Source organism: Phymastichus coffea, unplaced genomic scaffold, assembly GCF_024137745.1.
Source record: "Phymastichus coffea isolate CEN01 unplaced genomic scaffold, Cenicafe_Pcof_1.1 PCOF00004, whole genome shotgun sequence".
Lineage (NCBI taxonomy): Eukaryota > Metazoa > Arthropoda > Insecta > Hymenoptera > Eulophidae > Phymastichus > Phymastichus coffea.
In genome coordinates, this window is record NW_026706815.1 from 1006570 (window position 1) to 1027645 (window position 21076).

Below are 21076 nucleotides of genomic sequence, written 5' to 3' on the forward strand. Positions count from 1 at the left end.
AAAACAATTACCGGAAATAACGCAGCGGTTCACGGTGCTGAAGGAGTTCGTACTGCTCTCTCATTGTCACACAAGCATCCTCCCTAGGAGTGTGTAAATATCCGGCCGGACGTTCGCACGCTCACTGCGCTGACTTTTTGATGACCGCCTACGGGTACGCTCTCCTGCGCACACGTTGAGCTGCATCATCGTCTCTATCTTCAACTTTCTATTTCTCCACTTCCCATCTCTCTTTACACATCTTCGCTTTCACGGCTCGCCAAAATCCGTTCCGCTCCTCACTCTTAGCTTCTTTCATCCGAACTTCAAACAAACAGATCGGACATGAGCGATACAGTTACGTACATACATATACGTCTAGTCTGATGAGGACACCCACGTAAATACCGAGACAACAAACGACGTAGAAATTGCTAACAAAGCGTTTTTCTCTATTACAATTTTGAACATGATACAACTATGGCATATATTTTTAAATGAAATAACATCTTTCTTTGGTAATAAAAAATTATTTCTTATGTATTTGTATTTCTTTCGTTGCAGTGAAATTAATGACCTCAATACTGGTCTATTGATCGAAGTTTGGTCGAAAGGTATGCTATGGGACCGAGCTCTGGGTTATCATTACATGATACTTCCAAAAGTATCTTACTCCAATGAGGTAACAATTATAATCTTTACCAGATCGCTTAAAAGCAATTCATCCACTTATATGTTCATTGTCATGCTTTGTTATTTTTACATTCTTGGTTAAATTAATAATTTAAATTCATGGAGTCGATATTATAATTTATAATTAATACAAATTCTATGGGTAGGTAAAGACTTTACAATAATTTCTACAAATATCTAAATATCCGTAACGTAGAGATAACTAAAGCGTAAAATAACATCATAGGCGAAGCTGAAATGATTATTTCTCTACTGGACTTGAGGGACAGTTTCAAAAAGAATCTACAGGCTTTACTTGCGAAGATGCTGTTCGATACAATATTACATATTCTAGTAAAGTTTTTTGTGTGAAACAGCCCTCCAGCAGAGCAAAACCACTTTCTAAACGAGATACGTAGTCTTATGAGATTCATTCCAGCGATTCCAATCTTCCATCACTTCAAGTATCGTCACAAAACCCTGAAGATACGTTCACTTGTCTTTATGAGGATAGACAGTGTATAAAAGGCTGTTCAACCACTCTACTCCGGTACCTAAAAGGACTGCCCGCATTTGGATAATAAGGTCTTCGTAAATTTAGTCAATGGCGTGGAGAAATGGCGTATCCATGGTTATAGCTCCGTGAATGGTCTCAAGCCTGCTTTCCTCAACGATGCCGAGATCTTCGATTCTCCGTCTTTAAACATGGCCTCGGATTTAGTCTTCAACAGTAGAGAAAGACCGGTCGATCTACGCATCGACGGAACAGTCGACCCTTCACTAAATCTTGTTAACTGCGATATTGGCCAACTGAATGAAAACTAAATGAGTCTCTCAAAAATCCTTTGTTCGATTTAATGTTCAAAAAAATGTAACATACAAAATTTCATCAAAATGTTACAACAGAAGAGAAAATATAATTTTCACTGTTAATCACCAGCTAACCTCCTTAAAAACATTTTTTTATAAATATTCTGATAAGAAAAACTTTGTCAGTATCGACTCCATAGTCAAAATTCGTATTTGGGATATTTCACGGTTACATGGAATACTTTCAGATTCGACTACTTCAGATTTTTTCTAAAATTTTTCTCTCAAAATAGTTACTAAAAATAGACGTTTCCAGCCCTTTTTATTAAATAGTTTATAAAATTTTATAAAAATAGTGTTTATTATAAAAAACACTATTTTTATACACGCACTAATCTATGCAATCCTAATAAAATTTGTTATTCTCAATTTCTTTTCGTTTCATTTTTATATATTAACTTTAAATTTGTTTTAAATGAATTTAAATGTCATTTTCGACGTAGAACTTCTCATAGATTTCGAAAAAAAAATAGCAGTTTTTATATTAGAAATGTTTAAAGGCTTCAAAAGCAAAAAAAAACATTCGAAAAATATAACAATATGATTTTCACCCTTTTTTAACATTTTTTATACTTTTTTTTTTAAAACACGATAAATTTTATATAGAAAATAGTTATAAAAATAGAGTTGGTAACATTTTTCTAAATGTTATAATTAAATTACAGAAAATGAGTTTTTCTTACAATAAAGCAGAAAATTAGAATTAGTACAATATTACAAAAAAAGCAATCAATCAATGGATTTTTATGAATAGAAAATTTTTGTTTCTATTAAAAACTTTAGAATCATTTAAAACTGAGTTTTTGTTCTTATTTTTAATGTCAAGTCTACTTCTAGTATAAATATATGAAACTCAAGTGTACTCGTAGCTTTAATTGATCTGAGATAACTAAATCTTTCTTCCGACAATGAACCAGTTTTCATGTAATCATCTGCAACGGTAGTCGATTCGATTAATCGATACGTTCGCGATTCGGTAGCAATCGCGATGCTAGATCGAACGTCTAAGAGAGAGAGAGATTTGAGAGAGAGAGGGGGCGCGTGAAGGTTTAATTTTTCAGTTAAGCCTCAGCTGCTGTTCGGGAAACCGACAAAATTTTCTACTGTGTTTTTGCCGTTTTCCGATCCAGAAAATTTATTGGTTTTGTACGTGCGTGAGTGGCAAATAGGTGCAGTAGAGATAAGCAGTAGAAAAACTCTGCAGCAGCGAACAGCCGCATCACGTGCAACAGTCACCGATCATCGTGACTGAGGTAACGCAGCCAGTTCCACAGGAGCATCAGTTATTTTGCTGATCAATAATTACATCTGATCACCGTAATTGCACCGCAGGGTAGGTGCACCTCCCTTTTTCTGTGCGACAAAATACTTGCGAAAGTATTTTGTCAATCGCGACCGTTTGTGTCTTCGTGCCGAGCTTTAGTTTTCGTGGTAGAATTTTGAATTCTCTATCTCTCTCTCTCCCCGTATTATTGGAAAATTGTAAATCCTATACGCGTGCGCAACTCTTTCGGGACAACGAAGATTGCAGTTTTTTTAGTGATAAACGATTTTAATTTTATTCGCCGCATTACGTTATTTCGCTTCCTTTTAGTTTCACGGATCCGTCACCGGTTATTGTTTTAAACCGATTTCATCTAGGGAATAGTTGGAGTAAATATTAGATCACTCACACCTACGATAAATCGAGTGTCCCAAGTCAGGTGACTTAAGGTGAGTTCAACTCTATTGGAAAAGGAGATATTGGAACGAAAATATCAAACGTAAAGGCGAATAGACGTATACTCATACGTGATTAACGGTTAGCTCTGCATCGTGGGAGTTTGTTCTTCAATAAACCCAATTTGTACCAGCTAATTCACTCCATTACACATCATTGCTGTAATTCCCATTTACTTCAACCTATTTACAAAAATCGAAAGCATTTAAAATATTTTTTTTAAATTTAAATTGTAGACATAATTTTCGAGCTTAACTTTTTACCATTCCACGGTGCTTTCCCATCAGCTGTTCTAAAAAGTGCTATTTAGCATTGTTTCAAAAATCTTTATCATGTAGACATAAATTCTTGAAGTTATTTTATTCTTAAAATGTTTAGGTGAGGTTCATCTTTCAAAATAATATAAAAATTAACAAAAATTTAGGAAAAAAGATAAAAAATACATTTTAAATACTTTTTTTCGTTTTTGTCGTTTTTTAATCATTTCTGATATAAAAATTAATATTTTTTCCGATAACCATAAAATGTTATACGTTGGAAATGAAATATTAATTTTTTTCAAACAAATTTGAAGCCGATATTTAGAGATGATATCTTCGACATGTTTGATTACCAAGTCGTGCAACGCATCGAGTCTTGCCATATGCTCGGTCCAATATTTTATTAATGAGCGGATAATCAGTCTCGACTTCGCACCACAGACTTCTGCTAAGGCTCGCGACCGAAATTCAAAAGCACTAGAGAGATTCTCGTGCTCGCCTAAATCGTTGTAGTCATGGCTTGCCTGAATTAGTGTAAATGCTTATCTCAGTTTCTGTGATCCTGTTCCACGAGAATCGCTATTAACAGTTTAAGCGTTTTAATTGCTCACTCGGCAAAATTCGCCTGCTGATATATGGTGGACCGAGAACATATTCAATCTTGTACTTGTCTAGTTTCGCTCGGAACTCATTCCCACGAAAATTCTTTTCGTTGTCTATCACTATATATTTCGGTATTCCTCATCTATATAGTATGCACTCTTAACGAGCTTGTGCGAGCGTTTTCCCTGGAGCCAGCGCAAGAGGCTTAAAGTCTATGTATTTCGTAAATAAATCCTGAAATATTACAAGATATTCAAATTAATTAACACACGAGCGCTCGAATTCCATTATACATGTCATGAACCATGTCGTTCCATGAGTATTCCGTCGCAATCCTGTCATACATATTATCCTGCCGATGGCTCTTAGTGCTCATCTCACACTTCTTATTTCAATTCACCTGACTTTCTATATAACGACTCCATCGGTGTTACTCCGACTGATACCTGACCACTTAGTACCATGAACTCCCTTGAGGAGGTGGTGGACAACAACATATCGTCTACACCGTCAGGGTCGTCAATTTGTGGTATCATTGTCTTCTGCAATGGTTTCGCGGTCCGAGCATGTTTCAAAGCCTGCAACGCGCGCATGTTATTTTTTCCAGTACTGATTAAGGATCGTATGGTCTTTGTAGTCTCAGTAGAGTTGCCGTCCTCTTTATCTGCCCCATACGCTCTCCTCAACTCCTCATCCATCGAGTTACGCCTGGACAACAGACAACTTTGAATATTTCCTTTTTATATTTTCTTATTTTCCCATTTTTCACGTACGTACTCTACCTGTTTGCGTTCAGGATCAGCCTCACATAATTTCAACCATCATTTATTACATTCGACCTAATCGAACTTTTTCCACGAACTTCCATTACTTTTAATATTCGCATAGTCGCATAGCACCAGGGCATCGGCTTGAACGTCACTCGTACTAGATCGACGTACTGTTGCCCATCTTGATGAACTCCCACTTGTGCTTTGAGTTCAGAAAATTCACTATAAAACAGCCATATAAACGCGACTTTTCCTTTGTAAGGTGGCTTAGAATGCGAATTTATGCGAAACCCTTACCTTAACTCCCAAATATTATATAATTGTTGTTTCGTATTATAACGGGGACAGCGTTAGTGTCGTTCACTTTAGCTGTCGCCGTCAAAAAGTAATATATTTTTAATACTGTGAAAGCAAGGAACAATATCGCAATCGGTGGTTGAAGCAGGTCTCGACGTGGTTCGACTGAAATCCGACTCGATAGCACAATTATACCGTCAATGGAGCGGTCCAGCTTCTAGGTCTACAAAAAGCGTCGTGTGTCTAAGCTTTGTAACTAAAAACGCAAAAGAAAAATGAGGCATAATGCGTGGTCACGATGGAACAGAGGGAAAAGATGTGAGCATGAAATTTCTCCAAGAATACCAGTAAATAATCTCGAAGAATTTCGATGAGCTGAATACCAATTCGTCCTAGAAATTGCTCTATCACCTCTCACTTTTGAGATACTGTAACCTAAATGTACAAAGACATGTTTTTTTGTCTATATTTGAGCTTGTCTATTTGATTATATCACAAAAAAAATATTCTTTCTAAAAATGCATTTATCAAGAATATCACAGTCCAATAATTTTAAGAGCCTGAAACCAGGCATAATATATTTGATAGATTTTCATCTTCTGATTCCGAATCTGGGCTATATCACCTTGGTTTTTCAGACATCTTAACCTAAAAGCGTCAAAAACACGTTTTTTTGCTACATTTGACCACCTGTAACATGACAAAGGACTTTTTCTGCACAATTCTGACCACAGTTCCTATAAGAGCTACTTTTGGACTACAAAAAAATTAATTTTACAATTTTTTCATACTTTTCATGCCTATCAATGCACACGAATAATAGCATCAGAAGTACGAGAATCCGCGTATAGCACATTGCTCAGTCTGTTGAAATCCCATAACCTTAAACTCGATATTTCCTAAGCCAGTGAAAATTCGCATATAATTTCTTGAGTAATTCTCAAACTACAACATTTGACGGAATTACATCAAGCTGACTTCCAGTCGGACACTGCTCGTCGAGTTTTGAAAGCACGGTAAATATTGAGTCGGTAAATATCGTGTTATTATACTCCTATCGTAGAATGTTCATATCTAATATTTTTCAAATGACCATATCTCCGTTGAAAAAATTATAAAATTAATTTTAAATTGTACTTTTATAGCCCATGGATTGCTCTTTTAGGGACTATGGTCAGAATTGCGCAGAAAAAGTCCTTTGTCATGTTACAGGTGGTCAAATGTAGCAAAAAAACGTGTTTTTGACGCTTATAGGGTAAGATATCTGAAAAACCAAGGGTGATAGAGCAATTCTGAGACCAGTTTCGGAATCAGCGCATGAAAATCTATTAAGCATACTATGTGTGGTTTCAAGTTCTTGAATTTTGTAAAATTTTGTTGGCTTGTGTAATATTTGAAAAACATTTAGATATTTATATTTTTAGATTGATGAATTTGATTATATTATTTGCTTGATCCTAGAAAATCATGTAGAGATTAATTAAAGGTTATTCTAAGAATTGTTCGAAGTTAATTTTGGAAAATATTTAAAAAAAATTTTTTAAATTCATATTCAAGTACTTTGGATCTCTGATATCGAGTCTGAGGTCGGTTGAAATACATCACGTCAGGCTCAAGATAATTTAACGGTCAAATCACTATTTAGCTATACTCGCATATCGCCCCTTCATAACTGCACCCGTATTTCCTGGTGTACTCCACTCATTTACCTAATAAATACATTCTGCTTAACTTCACTTGTATATCCCCTGGATAACTCCACTTGTATATTCTCTGAAAAACTACACTCGTATTCCCCCTGATAAACTCCATTCTCATTTTCTAATTTCTTGAATTTTTGTCGCATTTAAATATTTAATTATAAAATATTTAATATTTAAATTCTGTCCTCGTGAACGTCCATCATTTTATAAAGTTTATCCATTCCTGTGGTGATTATATAAGTCTTATCATTGAAAAGTTTAATAATATCCTTTTAGCCGGCATACAATTGATTTATATTGGCTTCTATTTTATCAGTCTCGTCAATAGTCACTAATGTAAATAAACTATAACTTAGCCTTCCTATGCCTGCAAAAGGTACCAATCTCTTTGGCCTTATATTTTTAGGCCCTTGAACATCGAGGGGTTGAATATGTCCTATGTTCTCAATAGCTCCTTTGATATTTATTTGTATTTGTTCAAGAGCGATTGTCTTCAGGTCAATATGATCCTTGCGAATTATATTACTGCAAGTTTCCTCATTGAGAATCCCAATACAATTTCGTAATAGCGAGCGTAGGTCAATTATAGTAGTGGTCTTTGCCAGGAATAAATTGGTATCGATGGATATGTATACTTTCAGTCTGCCCTCTTTATGCTCATTGGATCTATTCTTTCGTAGTATACGAAGGTCGTTTGAAAAGTCCGTACAAAGTCAGAAAGATGGCGCTACTAGTTCGTATCAAGGTTATTTTCAGTTAGTGGCATATCTTGGAAAAGCACACACCAAGTTTCAGCCAGATCGGCCAATTACTTTGCGTTTTACATTCGTTTCAATCAAAGAAATCGAGTGGTGGTAAAAAAAATGGACGAAAAAGAATTTCGTGTATTGATTAAACATTACTTTTTCAAAGACAAAACGCCTCAGAAGATTAAACAGAAACTTGATAAACATTATGGTGATTGTGCACCTTCGATTAGAATGGTTTATAAGTGGTTTCAAAATTTTCGGAGTGGCCATATGAGCACAAAAGACGCTGAACATTCTGGACGCCCTGTTGAGGTTACCACTTCAGAAATCATTGATAAAATCCATGATATGGTGATGACTGACAGAAGAGTGAAGGTGCGTGAGATTGCTAGTACTGTAGGCATCTCGAGCGAACGGGTACATAATATTTTGCATCAACATTTGGACATGAAAAAGCTGTCCGCTAGATGGGTGCCCCGATTCCTCACGATTGACCAAAAACGAGATCGTGTGAAGTGTTGCAAGAATGGTTTGCAGCTGTTCCAGCAAAATCCGCAAGACTTTAAGCGTCGTTTCATCACTGTAGATGAAATATGGATACATCACTACAGTCCTGAGACCAAAGAATAGTCTAAACAATGGGTTACCAAGGGGGAATCTGCTCCGAAAAAGACGAAGACAATTTCTTCGGCCGGGAAGGTTATGGCGATTGTCTTTTGGGATTCACAAGGAATAATCTTCATCGACTATCTGGAAAAGGGTAAAACCATTACAGGCGAAAATTATTCATCGTTGTTGGATCGTTTGAAAACCGAGTTGCTAGAGAAACGTCCACGATTGGCCCACAAAAAAGTCCTCTTCCACGACGACAATGCGCCAACTCACGCCTCAGTAGTTGTGGCCGCAAAACTGACGGAGATAGGGTTCCAACTCGTTTCACATCCCCCTATTCTCCAGACTTGGCTCCGTCGGACTACTATTTGTTTCCTAATATGAAAAAATGGCTGGCGGGGAAAAGATTTTATTTAAACGAGGAGGTGATTGCAGAAACGAATGCCTATTTTACAGACTTGGACAAATCCTATTATTTGGAAGGGATTAACAAACTAGAGCAGCGTTGGATGAAGTGTATAAGCCTAAAAGGAGACTATATTGAAAAATAAAAATGATTTATTAAAAAAATCAAGCATTTTTTATTTTTGCACGGACTTTTCAAATGAGCCTCGTATTCCTGGATTGCTGTTTAGCTTTTCTATAGAATAAGCTTGGGGATCCATAATAGACAGGGCAAATACGGAGAGAAAGGAAAGTAAGATCAGATACATATTAAATAAAAAGAAGAATAGTCCCTGAGAGAACAGAACAAAGTCAATATTATAGGTGAAGAATGTAGAATAGATAAAATATGTGAATAATTGAATTTATACAATTATGCCTGAAGCTTAAGTTTTTCCATATGTTTGCGTATTATTTTTTCATTGGGTAATTTTAACAAGACGTTCTTATGATTTAAAATTTCAACAATTTTTAAGGGTTTTTTATAATAACTATCGGCTTTTCCTACCCGAGGTTCATTCAATACTCAGGCATAACGCCGACTTTCCCTTTAAATGATCTAGCGTGTTTGTTGTATCGGTCTTTAGATTTTTCCTTTTCATGAATTTGATTCTCACCCGCCGCTATCTTTAGTTCTGTCAAGCGTAAGACTATTGGTTCTAAGTTCCTAATTTTTCCTCCCTAGATATCCTCATAAGGGAACAAGCGATTTGTCCATAAACTAGCTCAAAGGGGATGTAACCAGTTCCATTATGTATACTCGTATTATATGTAAAAATGGCAAAGGAGGTTAATCGATCCCAGTCGTCGAATAGTTCCGAATATATTCGTACGAAATCGATTAAGGGTGCATGGCTTCTCTCGAGAGAGCCATTAGTCTGAGGTCTATATCCGGAAGTCATTAAACGGTGAATTTTAAACAAGTTTAATAATGATTCCACAATCGCTGAAAGAAAGCTCGTCCCGCGATCTGACAATATCGCTCTTGGGGTATTGAATTGGCATATTAGATGTCTAGTCAACGCATCAGCGATGGTGGTTGCTCCAAGATCCTTTATTAGCACCACAATTAAGTATTTGGTCAGATTACATTGCATGGTCAGCAGATGATAATTTACACTAGGAGTGGTTCGTAATTTTCCAAAGATGTCTATTGATACCTTGTCGAACGACTCAATAGGTGTATCCGTGATCAGCATCGGTTCCTTAGATTAAATTATTTCCGTACATAATTTAATATATCTTTTCGTAATCCTGGCCAATAATATCGCGCTCGGATTTTCTGATATGTCTGATTAATACCCTTATGGCCACCTACTAGGCTGTCGTGTAGTGTTTCAATTATTTCTGTCCGCTGGTCTGGCGGTGGAAGAATCATCTTCCCATAACATACAATCACTTTTATAGGGCTCTTTTCGAAGATTCTTATTAGGATTTCTGTTAATAATCGAGGTCCAAGATGATCGGTATAATTCCCTCATCTAGCAATCCGGAAACTTACTAAATTTTTCTTAATCAGTATGTTCTTTAAATTTATAAGTCCGACTTTCATAGCTTCTATAGTGATAGAGTCATTATGTTTGTCTTTTATAACTACAGAGAAAATGTTATGGTTTTTATATTTAGTCATTAGGATTTGCCCGACTTTTGATTTCAAAGTTTTCATATTGCGTAGTTCTATAGCCCCAATTTCACTTAATAGCTTTGAAATAGCGGTTTGGTCATTGCAGTCTCGAGATATAAAATATACAACGTTATCTCGTCGATAGGTTAAATATTGTTGACACGTGCTTACATTATTTTGTAGAATGTATCTTGCAAGTTCTAGTGAAGAATTATCGCTGGCGGTTTCACTGCTTGAACTTGGGTTCTTATAATTTTCTGGTCTTCGATATTGGTTAATTGGTCCTGGCGGCGGTAACAAGAAGAACAATTAGTCATCTACTGGTGTTTTCGAAAAGTGTAATTCCACAGGGCTCTTGTTACTAAGATCTGATTCTTCGGGTATGCCCTCAAGCCCTTTGAATCTTACCATAAGTTGAAGTCCTTTAACCATGGGAGTACTTCTGGTTCCCGGTATTCCTGTTTTAATGGTTGGGGTTACCGATATCTCTCGATATCATGGCTGCCTTAAAGTTTTTTCAACTTCCTTACTTCTTTCAGGACATGCTCCTTTAGTCGTGCCTAAGAAACATTTGTTTTTCATATTTGTCCAAGCGGTCTGTGTCCGAATCACTGTCGTACTCTAGATGGGTTTCCATTAATTTTTGCGAATCTTCTACTAACTTTGTTATTCAATTCGCCATTCATCATTCGTTGAAAGGTCGCTGGCGCATTCATTAGTCCTTCCGGCATTCTGATATAATGAAAATGTCCATCATAGATCTAAAATGACGTCTTCTCCCTGTCCTCAAGCCAACTCTTAAGGGAATTTGTTGAAATCTACTAATTAAATCGAACGTTGAAAAGTACATCGAACTTCCCAACTAATCTAGAATATCAGCAATATTAGGTAAAGGGCAGGCGTCACCAATGGTCTTTTTATTTAATTGCCTAAAGTCGATAACTATCCTTCATCTTGGTGTGCCATCACTCGCCGGGCTTTTAGGAACAATCCAGAGCGGTGAATTATAGGGTGAATTAGACTCTTCGATTATTCCTTCCCTTAAACGTTTCTTGATTTGGTCGGATATAAATTTCCGGTGTACAGGTGGATGCCTATATTGTTTGGTATTGACTGGTGCTCTATTCTTTAAGTCTATTTCGTGTTCTATTAAATTAGTACAAGATAAGGGTTTTCCAGGAAGTAGAAACACATTCGGATATCTTTTTAATAAACATTTAACACTCTTGAGTTCATTCGAGCTAAGGTGTCCTGTCCTTATCAACTGCAACAATTGATCGCATCGTTTCTTGGATTGATCCGTAGCCTGTGGTTCCTGAAGGCTACCTTTCTGGTCTGAATTTATGTCACTGGAGAATTCCGATTTATAATATTCAAATGGAATAATTTCCTTCGGGACCACTTTTATTGTTACTTCCCTCTTATCAAAAGTAAGCTTTTTTAGAATTTTTTGATATAACTGGTGATTAAACTAATTGTAGAATAAATATCTAATGCTTGTGTTTGATTATAGAACTTTGAACACAAAATATGGATTTAATGTCGTACTCACTGTTTGATGATCAATTCGAGGTCTTCTTACTTAAACGATTGAACACCGTACCTGAAACGATAGAGTAACATCAATTGAAGAATATGACCCTGAAATGTGCTGATGAAGCACTTTTTCTCATTAAATTGAAGGTTTAACATTGGAAATAAAATAATTTGATCATTTATATACTACATTATATTATAAGATGTTTTGAATAATAAATATAAACAATTTAACACTAATCAAATGGTATTGATTTCAATTATTTAATTATTCTATTGTGGAGAGATAAATCAAAAGTTATCAATATACTTTATCTATTGAGTTTCAACTCTATGTGGAGGGTCTATTGGTCACCATTAAGTGGAAGTACCTCACAGGCGAGATCAAAGAATCGGGCTCTTGCCATCCTATCATAAAAAGAATAGTAGTGGAAGCGGCGATAGTTGGTTGAAAAATATGGTAGTGGAAAATAAATATAAGGGAAGCAATAAATCTCGACTAACGTTATTTTCTTAGACGAATCGACTAGAGCAGTAGTAGTATTCCTCTCTTTCTATAACAAGAATTAGCTTCACAAATCCTCTTACTATAATAAAGCGACGTACTCGTCTTTTGAAGTTTAATCGTTTCTCTAAGAATGTGTGGTTCGCTTAACTATATACGTTACATAATATTGTTCTAGCTAAAGATAGCTGTCGAAAAAGATATTAGGAGTTTTTCGCAGCATATCGCGAGAGGTTCCAGCGGAAAATTCAAAAACTGAGTAGTACTATTTCAAAAACCTTCAGTATGTACAAGAAAAATTGAAATAATGAATTATATGCTAGATCTTCTATTGGAGAAAAAGTATAACATATATGTATTTGAAAAGATGAAAAAAGGCAATTTAGCGTAAAAAAAGTAGGAAGATAAAAGTGAGAAATAGAGTGAGGCGGTTTAGTCGGCTCATAAAGCTTAGCAGTGGCAATAGGATTGAAAAGAACAATGCTCAATTTTTTTCCTCATTCTGTTAGAAAAATTGACCAGTAGCATCCGCCTTTTTCTTTATTTGCTTAGAAAAAAATTTTTGCTGGAAGTTGGCCTTTGAAATGTCCAATAAGCTTTCAGTGGACCAAGCGAATTACTTTCTGTCAAGAATTTTTATGAGATAGACTTAAATGAGAAATATTTTGTAACAAGTATAATAAAGGAAGATTTTTGAACTCTTCACGAACTAGATTGTGATTTCCATATAATTTTACTGGAACGAATAAGAAAAGTAGTAAATCAGCATCACTCTATTTATATTCCATTTCTTGAAGCATTACAAAGACACGCTCTTTTTATGCAATGGTCCACATTTTGAATTTTCATTGAGGAAAGTTATGACGTGCTAAGTTATGTAGCCCTTCCATTACTCTACAATGTTCCATTTAACTCTTACTTTTTTCAATTTTGAAATCTATATTCTCTGCTTTTTCACTTCAACCTTTAAGTAGTTATCAAAAATTTTTGTTTTTATTGTAGAAAATTATTGGTTGTTATATTTAATTATCTAACTATGTAGTTCTGTGGCATAATAAATCTACTTTATAATGATGCATTATAGTTTTCATTTTATATTATTTAAACCACAGTTAAAAATATGGTTGGGACTTCCGGTTTGACATCAGAATGAGTGACAACGCAGTGTAAAGTAGTAAATATTAAAATGGAAGTATTAGAAGAAAAATAAAAACGAAAAAAAGTAAAAAAGAAGCAAGAAAACATTTAACTAAAAGGAAGAAGGTAAAGGAAAGTGAAGGTGAACGACGACGAATTGCCGGAAGAAAGAAAAAGGACAAAGAATGAAATGAGTGAAAATCCGGTTAGAGGTTCATCTTTTGTTGTTGTACGGTCGCGTTTAAATTTATTTACCCAGATATACACAGTCTTAAATACAGGGGCAGACTTGCCATGAACGGCGTTCAACTCAACTGTGATTTCATTTGGTGTAAGACCTTTCAAATGAAAATGTTTTATCACCGCTCGAAACTCTGTTTTATCCATTTTTCAAACAAACCAATAACTTTTTGTTCAACCAACGCTCACAAAAAAACGACTTAATGAATCGAACTAAAACTTTGTACGATATCTAGTTAGTTATAATGCTTGCCAAAGACATCATAATTTAAACGTGACGAGCGCCATCTCTTGGATTTTGTAAAGACTTATTGACCCCCCTCGTATCAGGAAAATTGTCTAAGTCGAAAGAAATATATTGGTATGTTTGTGTCTCTTCTAGTATATTGTTTTCGGGAGGGAACTTTATTTCAAGATTCTTTTCTATGACGGACATAAATTGTTCATACTTATAATCTTCGATATGTTCGTCATTTGTTTTTGGTATTTAGTCATTATTCATTGTCATGTTTATATGGTTAATCGAAAGTTCTATTTTTAAAGGGGTTTTTCTTAATTCTGATTTCAGATTTGTAAGTTCTTTTGAAGAGAGAAATATTTCGTCTGATTCTTTACAAATTTTAGTATTCTGTTTCGTATTGTTTGATGAAACTATGTCATTGCTTAATTTATCTGTTGATACAGTGTCAATTTTTTCGGTAGCTGTAGAACAAATTATTTTTGCATCATTTCGTTTCAAATCATAATCATTTCCAGTCATTACATAATTTTCATATTTTTCTTTTTCACATTCTGCTTTATTTTCTTTATTAATATTGTATAGAGCTTTGTTTAAAAAAATTTTTTGTTCTTGTGTTATTCTTGCTTTTATCTTTCTTTTTTTTCACTAAATGTGACAGAATTATTTGAATTTAAGGGGACTGATACGAGTTGTATTTTTCGATTATTTATTTCTAAGTAACCTTCATCTAGTCTTTATTTGTGTTCTTTCAAAATGGGTATTCCTAGCATTCCGTCGTAAGGAATTGAGAAATCTTTTGGAAATCAACTAATAGTCCATTAATGACTATTTTTACCAGGCCTAACGTTTCAATAGTTTTGTGAGTAATACCTGAGAATGAAATTTTCTCTGAATCTAGTATGATATTTACTGGTTTTTTTTTTAAGCAAATTGAACACTATTGGGTTATTTTGCTAAGAAGTATATAAAGATTTACGTTATCAGCGTATGATATATATACGTAGTACAAAAATTTATATAGCTAGGTTACAATCATTTAAGTATTTACAGATGGTGAGAGCGATATTAGTATTTATATTGAATAAGAGTACAATGGTAGAAGATGGAAGGAACATATTAGAGCGTTGGAGATTTTGAATGAGGTTGACTCTTTGTATATCATATAAACGGCATTGCCATAAAACATCATCAAGATCTTGCACTTCGAAGCCACAGTCACAAGTAGTATCATGGCATACATTAATTTTATTGAGTGAAGCTTTTTAAATTATAGTGATTGGATCTACAGCGGTTGATTGTAGTGAAAACTTTACGCGGCCGGTTAAGACCAGAAAACCAAGGTTTGGCTTTGTTATTATGAAAGTAAGTGAAAAAGTGAGTACTCTTATATGTGCCTTCCTCTTTTATAATTTCACTGGTATTAAAGATCGAACTTTTTCGCATGTTTGGCTAGGCAATCTACGAGTACATTATCATTACCCTGTATTCCTGAGTGAGCTGGTATCCATAAAAGTTGAAGTTTACTATTATTGATACTTTTTGTCTGGAATTCGAGTATATTTCTTTTAATATCAAGTAAATAAGGATTAATTTTTATGTTGAAATTGATATTTTTAAGGGATAGCAGCGCACTAAGAGAATCGGTGAAAATGTTTACATTGAGGTTGGGATTAGTGAGAGGGATTTTAATAGCTTCGTTGATGGCTATACATTAGGCTGTAAAAATGGATGCTTAACTATGGAGACTACAAGTTGTTTAAATATTAAAACGCTCGCAAATGACTGCTGATCCCACAGATTTGCTGCCGGCCATCTTACTGTCGTCTGTGAATATTGCATATGCAGCATCATGGATTAGTCTAAGGTTAATGAGTGAGTCAGGATCCGTAACATTCTTAATTGAGTTTCCAAAGTCAGTATCAATATCAATAGAATTGAACAGAATTTGGTAGTTGTGAAGATAAATATTATATCACCAGTTGGAGTATAAAATATGATTATTGGAGTCAAATTTATTGATGCGTTTAACAAGTAGACGCCGACTATTTTTAAGTTTACTTTGATTAGTAGCGTTTCAGAGTTAGAACCCAAGAGACGCCTCTTAGAAACTTTATTAAATTATTGGCTTTAAGCGTCTTATTAACTACGTCTTTGATGTGTTCTTTAAAGGTAAGACAATAATCGAATCTAATACCTAGGAATCGCGTGGTTTCACTAGAGAGAATTACATTATCTTTAACTGTAATGAATGATTTGCCTGGCTTGATACCTGTTTAATTCAAGTGTAAGGATTTAACAGGTGCTAGACCAAGTCCTATTTCTAGGAGGTTGTCATAAATAATGTTGATAGCTTTTTCTAAGAGCCTTTTACAAGAAGAATGAGGGCGTTTTTTACAATATAATACTATATCGTCAGCGATATTAGCGACTTTGACAGATTTTAGAACACGATTACAAAAAGTGGCTATATATATACAAAATAGGAGTGGGCTGAGCACACCTCCTTGAGGAACGCCCCTGCAGACAGTCCTTGTACTCTCACCAAGTGCTTCGGTGTAAGCGACTCTTTCCCATGTCAAGTGTTGAATAAACTTAATAAAGACAAGGAGGCAGCCTGCTTCGTCTAGTTTTGTTAGAAGAATTTCAACATTACCATTATCAAAAGCACCTTGGATATCCAAAAAAGCCGTAAGAACATCCCTACATTCAGAGAAAGCCTCATCAACTTCAAGGGTTAAGCCCACTAGATTATCAATAGTGGATTGACCTTTTCTGAAACCAGTTTGGAATTCTGGAAGAATGTCATTAGTTTCAATCCACCATTGACGTTTATTTTTCAGCATTAATTCAAATATTTTACATAAACAGGAATTGAGTGCAATGGATCTTACACCCTTATCACTAGGTTTGTTTATGAAATGAATATATGATTCTTTCCATTCCGTAGGAAACGAGCTGGCTTGATACATTTCATTATAAATATCGACTAGTAGAAGCTTGTACATGAGTGGGAGACGTTGGATAGCTTCATAATTAATGCCATCGATACCACATGACGACTTAGTGCTTTTGCTTTTAAGCGCAGTATTGAATTCTGCGAAGCCAAATAGGAATTCTAGCAGTGGATTTGGTTGGTATTTCGGTAAAACATCCGGATTGCTTTGGCACCAACTCGGGCTAATTCGATCGAGGCATTGATTAATGATTTTAGTGTTTTGGTGGTTTTCAGATATGCTAAGAGGAGTGACTTTGGCCCATCTGTTTTTAAGTAATTTGCTTTTGTCCCATATATAGCTTTGGTTAATCCTAAAATTGAGAGATTCAGCAAAATTCGAAAATTGGCTCTTTTTTTTAAACTTAAAGATTTTGCGAGCGACTGCAACAGTCTTTTTATATTCAAAATAATCGTGTTGGTTATTAGAAAATCTCCATTTCTTAAAGGCAGCTCTGCGAAGTCTCTTTACTCTGTCACATTCTGAATCCCACCAAGGAACTGCATTTCTGTGTATTTTATTATTTACTTTTTTTTTTGACAGGTGTGGATGCTCTAATAGCATTAACAACTATATCGGTAAAAATTGAGTATTTTTCGTTGGGTTGAACTAGTATGTAGCCATCTTTAAGAAAATTTATATAATTTTTCCCAAGATAAGTCAGTACCTTGACCCAGTCAGTTCGAATCGACTTGATATTAAACGTTTTTTTCCGATATAAAAATTTGTTTACATTAACATCAATCAAAATTGGAAAGTGATCTGAGCCCCAGGTATTTGATTACTTTTTATAATGTTTATTTGAGCTCCACTATCAACCAATAAATTGAAATTAGCGTTTGAAAATGGATTCGGTATTTATATGTATTACAATAAATTCTCTAATTTTAGAAGGTACATTGATATTTTACTTTTAATTGTATTTTTGAATTCTAGGTTTCCTTTACATTCGTGACATAATTTTTCTTCTGTTTTGATTCTTAAGTTGTCTTGACTTGCTGACCTAATTGTATCAAGTTTGCTTGTGTCAGCAGTTTCAACACTTAGCGTTGTAATTATATTGTTTCTCGTTTCTGTAGTGAGTGGCTTACTATATCTTTATTCCGTGCACGATTTCGGAAGAAACTATTCGTTTCCCTGTTTATTGCGCCTGAAACATTATGAATCTGTATGATCTGTTCGTTTACAAATCGTGCAAAATTTTTCTTGGCTGTTTTCTAATGATTTTATAATTGGACATGATTCAATTTTATGACCTGATTCTTTGCAATAGGAACATACTATACCTTTTTTTGCATTTTTATCGAGTGCTTTTATTTTTAAGCAATTTTCGATTGTGTGGTTTTTCATGTGACAATAGTCACATTTTATATCGTTGTTTCTTCAAAAATTATAATATCGTGTAGGTCTGTTGTTAGAATCGTTGTTTCCATTTCTACGTTTATTATTATTAAAATTCGGATTTGTATTACTTCTGTTTTCGTTGTTTCCATTATTTTTGTTATAAATGTTTAAAATTTTTACTAATTTGCAGTCATTCATTTCATGATTTTCTTCGTTGCATATTGCACACGCTCCAAATCTGTATCTTCTTACTTAGTCTGCATTTCAGCAAAATTTTATTGAATGACCTACTTTGTTGTAACGTTTGCTCGTTACATTTGGGCAATTTAGTACTGCGTGACCTGTACTGTCGCAAGTTGCACGGGGCTCTGATGTCTTAAGTAATTTAGAGCATGTTCGAGGGGGGGTCAATAAGTCTTTACAAAATCCAAGTGATGGCTCTCGTCACGCTTAAATTATGATGTTTTTGTTAAGCAATACTACTAACTAGATATCGTACAAAGTTTCAGCTCGATTCATTAAATCGTTTTTTTGTGAGCGTTGGTTGAACAAAAAGTTATTGGTTTATTTCAAAAATGGAAAAAACAGAGTTTCGAGCGGTGATAAAACATTTTCATCTGAAAGGCTTTACACCAAAAAAAATCACAGTTGAGTAGAACGCTGTTCATGGCAAGTCTGCCCCTGTATTTAAGACTGTGTATATCTGGGTAAATAAATTTAAACGCGGCCGTACAATAATAAAAGATGAACCTCGTTCAGGACGCCCTGTAGAAGTGAGTACGCCCGAAATGGTCAAGAAAATCCACGATATGGTGTTGAGTGATAGAAGATTAAAAATGCGAGAATCAGTTGAGGCTACAGGGGTATCAAAGGGTACAATCATTTCAATTTCGCATGAAAAATTGGGGATGAAAAGAATATCAGCAAGATGAGTGCCACGTTTGCTCATTGTTGAAAACAAACGAACCTGCGTGGTCACCTCTGAGGCTCTTTTGGTACGCATACGTCGTAATCCGGAAGACTTTTGTCGTCAACTCGTAACTATAGACGAAACATGGATACACCACTACAATCTTGAAACCAAAGAAGAGTCCAAACAATGGATTACCGCAGGAGAACCAGTCCTAAAGAAGGCAAATACAGTAAAGTCAGCTGGCAAGATTATGGCCACGGTTTTCTGGGATGCGTATGGTATCATCTACATCGACTACTTGGAAAAGGGCCAGACGATCACTGGATAATATTATGCGTCATTATTAGGTTAGCTGAAAGAAAAAATTGGAGAAAAACGTCCTCATTTGAACAAAAAAAAATGCCTCTTTCTTCAAGACAATACTCGAGTTCACACGTCTGCAGTTTCAATAACAAAAATTAACGATTTAAAGTTCGAATTTATTGACCATCCAGTGTATTCACCTGATTTGGCCCCCAGTGACTTTTTCTTATTTGCTAACCTCCAAAAATGGCTTGCCGGAAAACGATTCACGTCGAATGAAGAAGTCATCGCCGAAACAAATGCCTATTTTGAGGGTTTTTAGATATCATATTTTTCTGATGGCTTAAATAAACTGGAAGGTCGTTTAAGAAAATGTATCGACCTTCAAGAAGATTATGTTGAAAAATAAAAAAAATTACATACACAAAACTTTTTTTCCTTTTTTTTGTAAAGACTTATTGACCCCTCCTCGTATATGAGCTGTGTCTACTTTCTTTACATTTCCAACATATTTCATATTCTGTAATGAGTGAACATTGTGGGACAGAATGGTCCATTACTTGACAGTATTGCCAATGATTACATTTTATTTTATTAAATTTGCAACTATCTATTGAATTCCCCGTAGCATTACAAAATTTGCATATTAATTCTATTTTTGTTTTTGCAACTTTGCAACTATTTGATAAATAGTTGTCGGATTTGCAGTATACGCATGACCCGTTATGGCAAAATAAAGCCTCGTGATTATAGTTTTCACAAATTTGACAATTGTAAATGTTATTTATATTCACTGACGGAATAGTTGAATCCGGCGTGTTCTGGAGAGTGTCAGTGGTGTTTTCTCTTAATATTTTATGTTTTTGTAGTTTTGTATCAATTTGTGTGGCTTCTTGCACAGCAGCGCTTAAATTATTATGATCTTTTAGTTCTATATGAATATTTTGTTCTAAGCCGTTTTTAAAGTTTATTATCGCGTCATTATTTATCATTGTTTTAATTGCTTTGAAAGCTTCGTCCGTATTAACTTATAGTTTTTTTATTTCTTTAATTTGTATAACTAGATCCTTCAGCCGATTTGCATACGTTAAGATCGATTCATTAGGTTTTTGAATAATATCCGTAAATTTTTCGTATAAACTATGAATATTATCTAAAGAAGAGAATAATTGTCTTACGGATTTAATCTAATCGTCTATTCTATCAATTTTGATGTTAGCCAGTGCTTTATAAACCTCTCCGCTTAATTTACGTTTTAAAGTTAGGATTAGGTTTGGTTTATCTACCTCAGAAACTACTGGCTTTGTAGTTTTTAATTTATCAATATATTCCCTGAGTGTTATATTTTTCCGTCGGACTGTGGGACTAAATCCGCGACGTATTTAAGTGGTAATATCAGTGGTTGTGACATTTTGTTGATGTTTATGTCCGTGTTATTATTTTCGATTCTTTTAACTTTATTTAATTGAAAATTTGAATTATATAGTATTAATTGTCCAGAAATTTTGTTTATAAAATTTTTCGATTCACTACAAATGCTTTGTTCGTTTGAAATGCCGCT

At 34.7% G+C, this 21076-nt stretch overlaps 1 protein-coding gene across 1 annotated transcript in view; it reads left to right on the top strand.

Moving 5' to 3' along the window:
• LOC131666951 (putative uncharacterized protein DDB_G0282133) overlaps positions 1–21076 on the top strand; it is a 1302717-nt gene that overhangs the window by 298783 nt on the left and 982858 nt on the right. The window contains exon 4 of the mRNA XM_058940077.1: positions 544–661. Coding sequence (XP_058796060.1) covers positions 544–661 — 118 coding nt within the window. The remainder of the gene's footprint in view (positions 1–543; positions 662–21076) is intronic.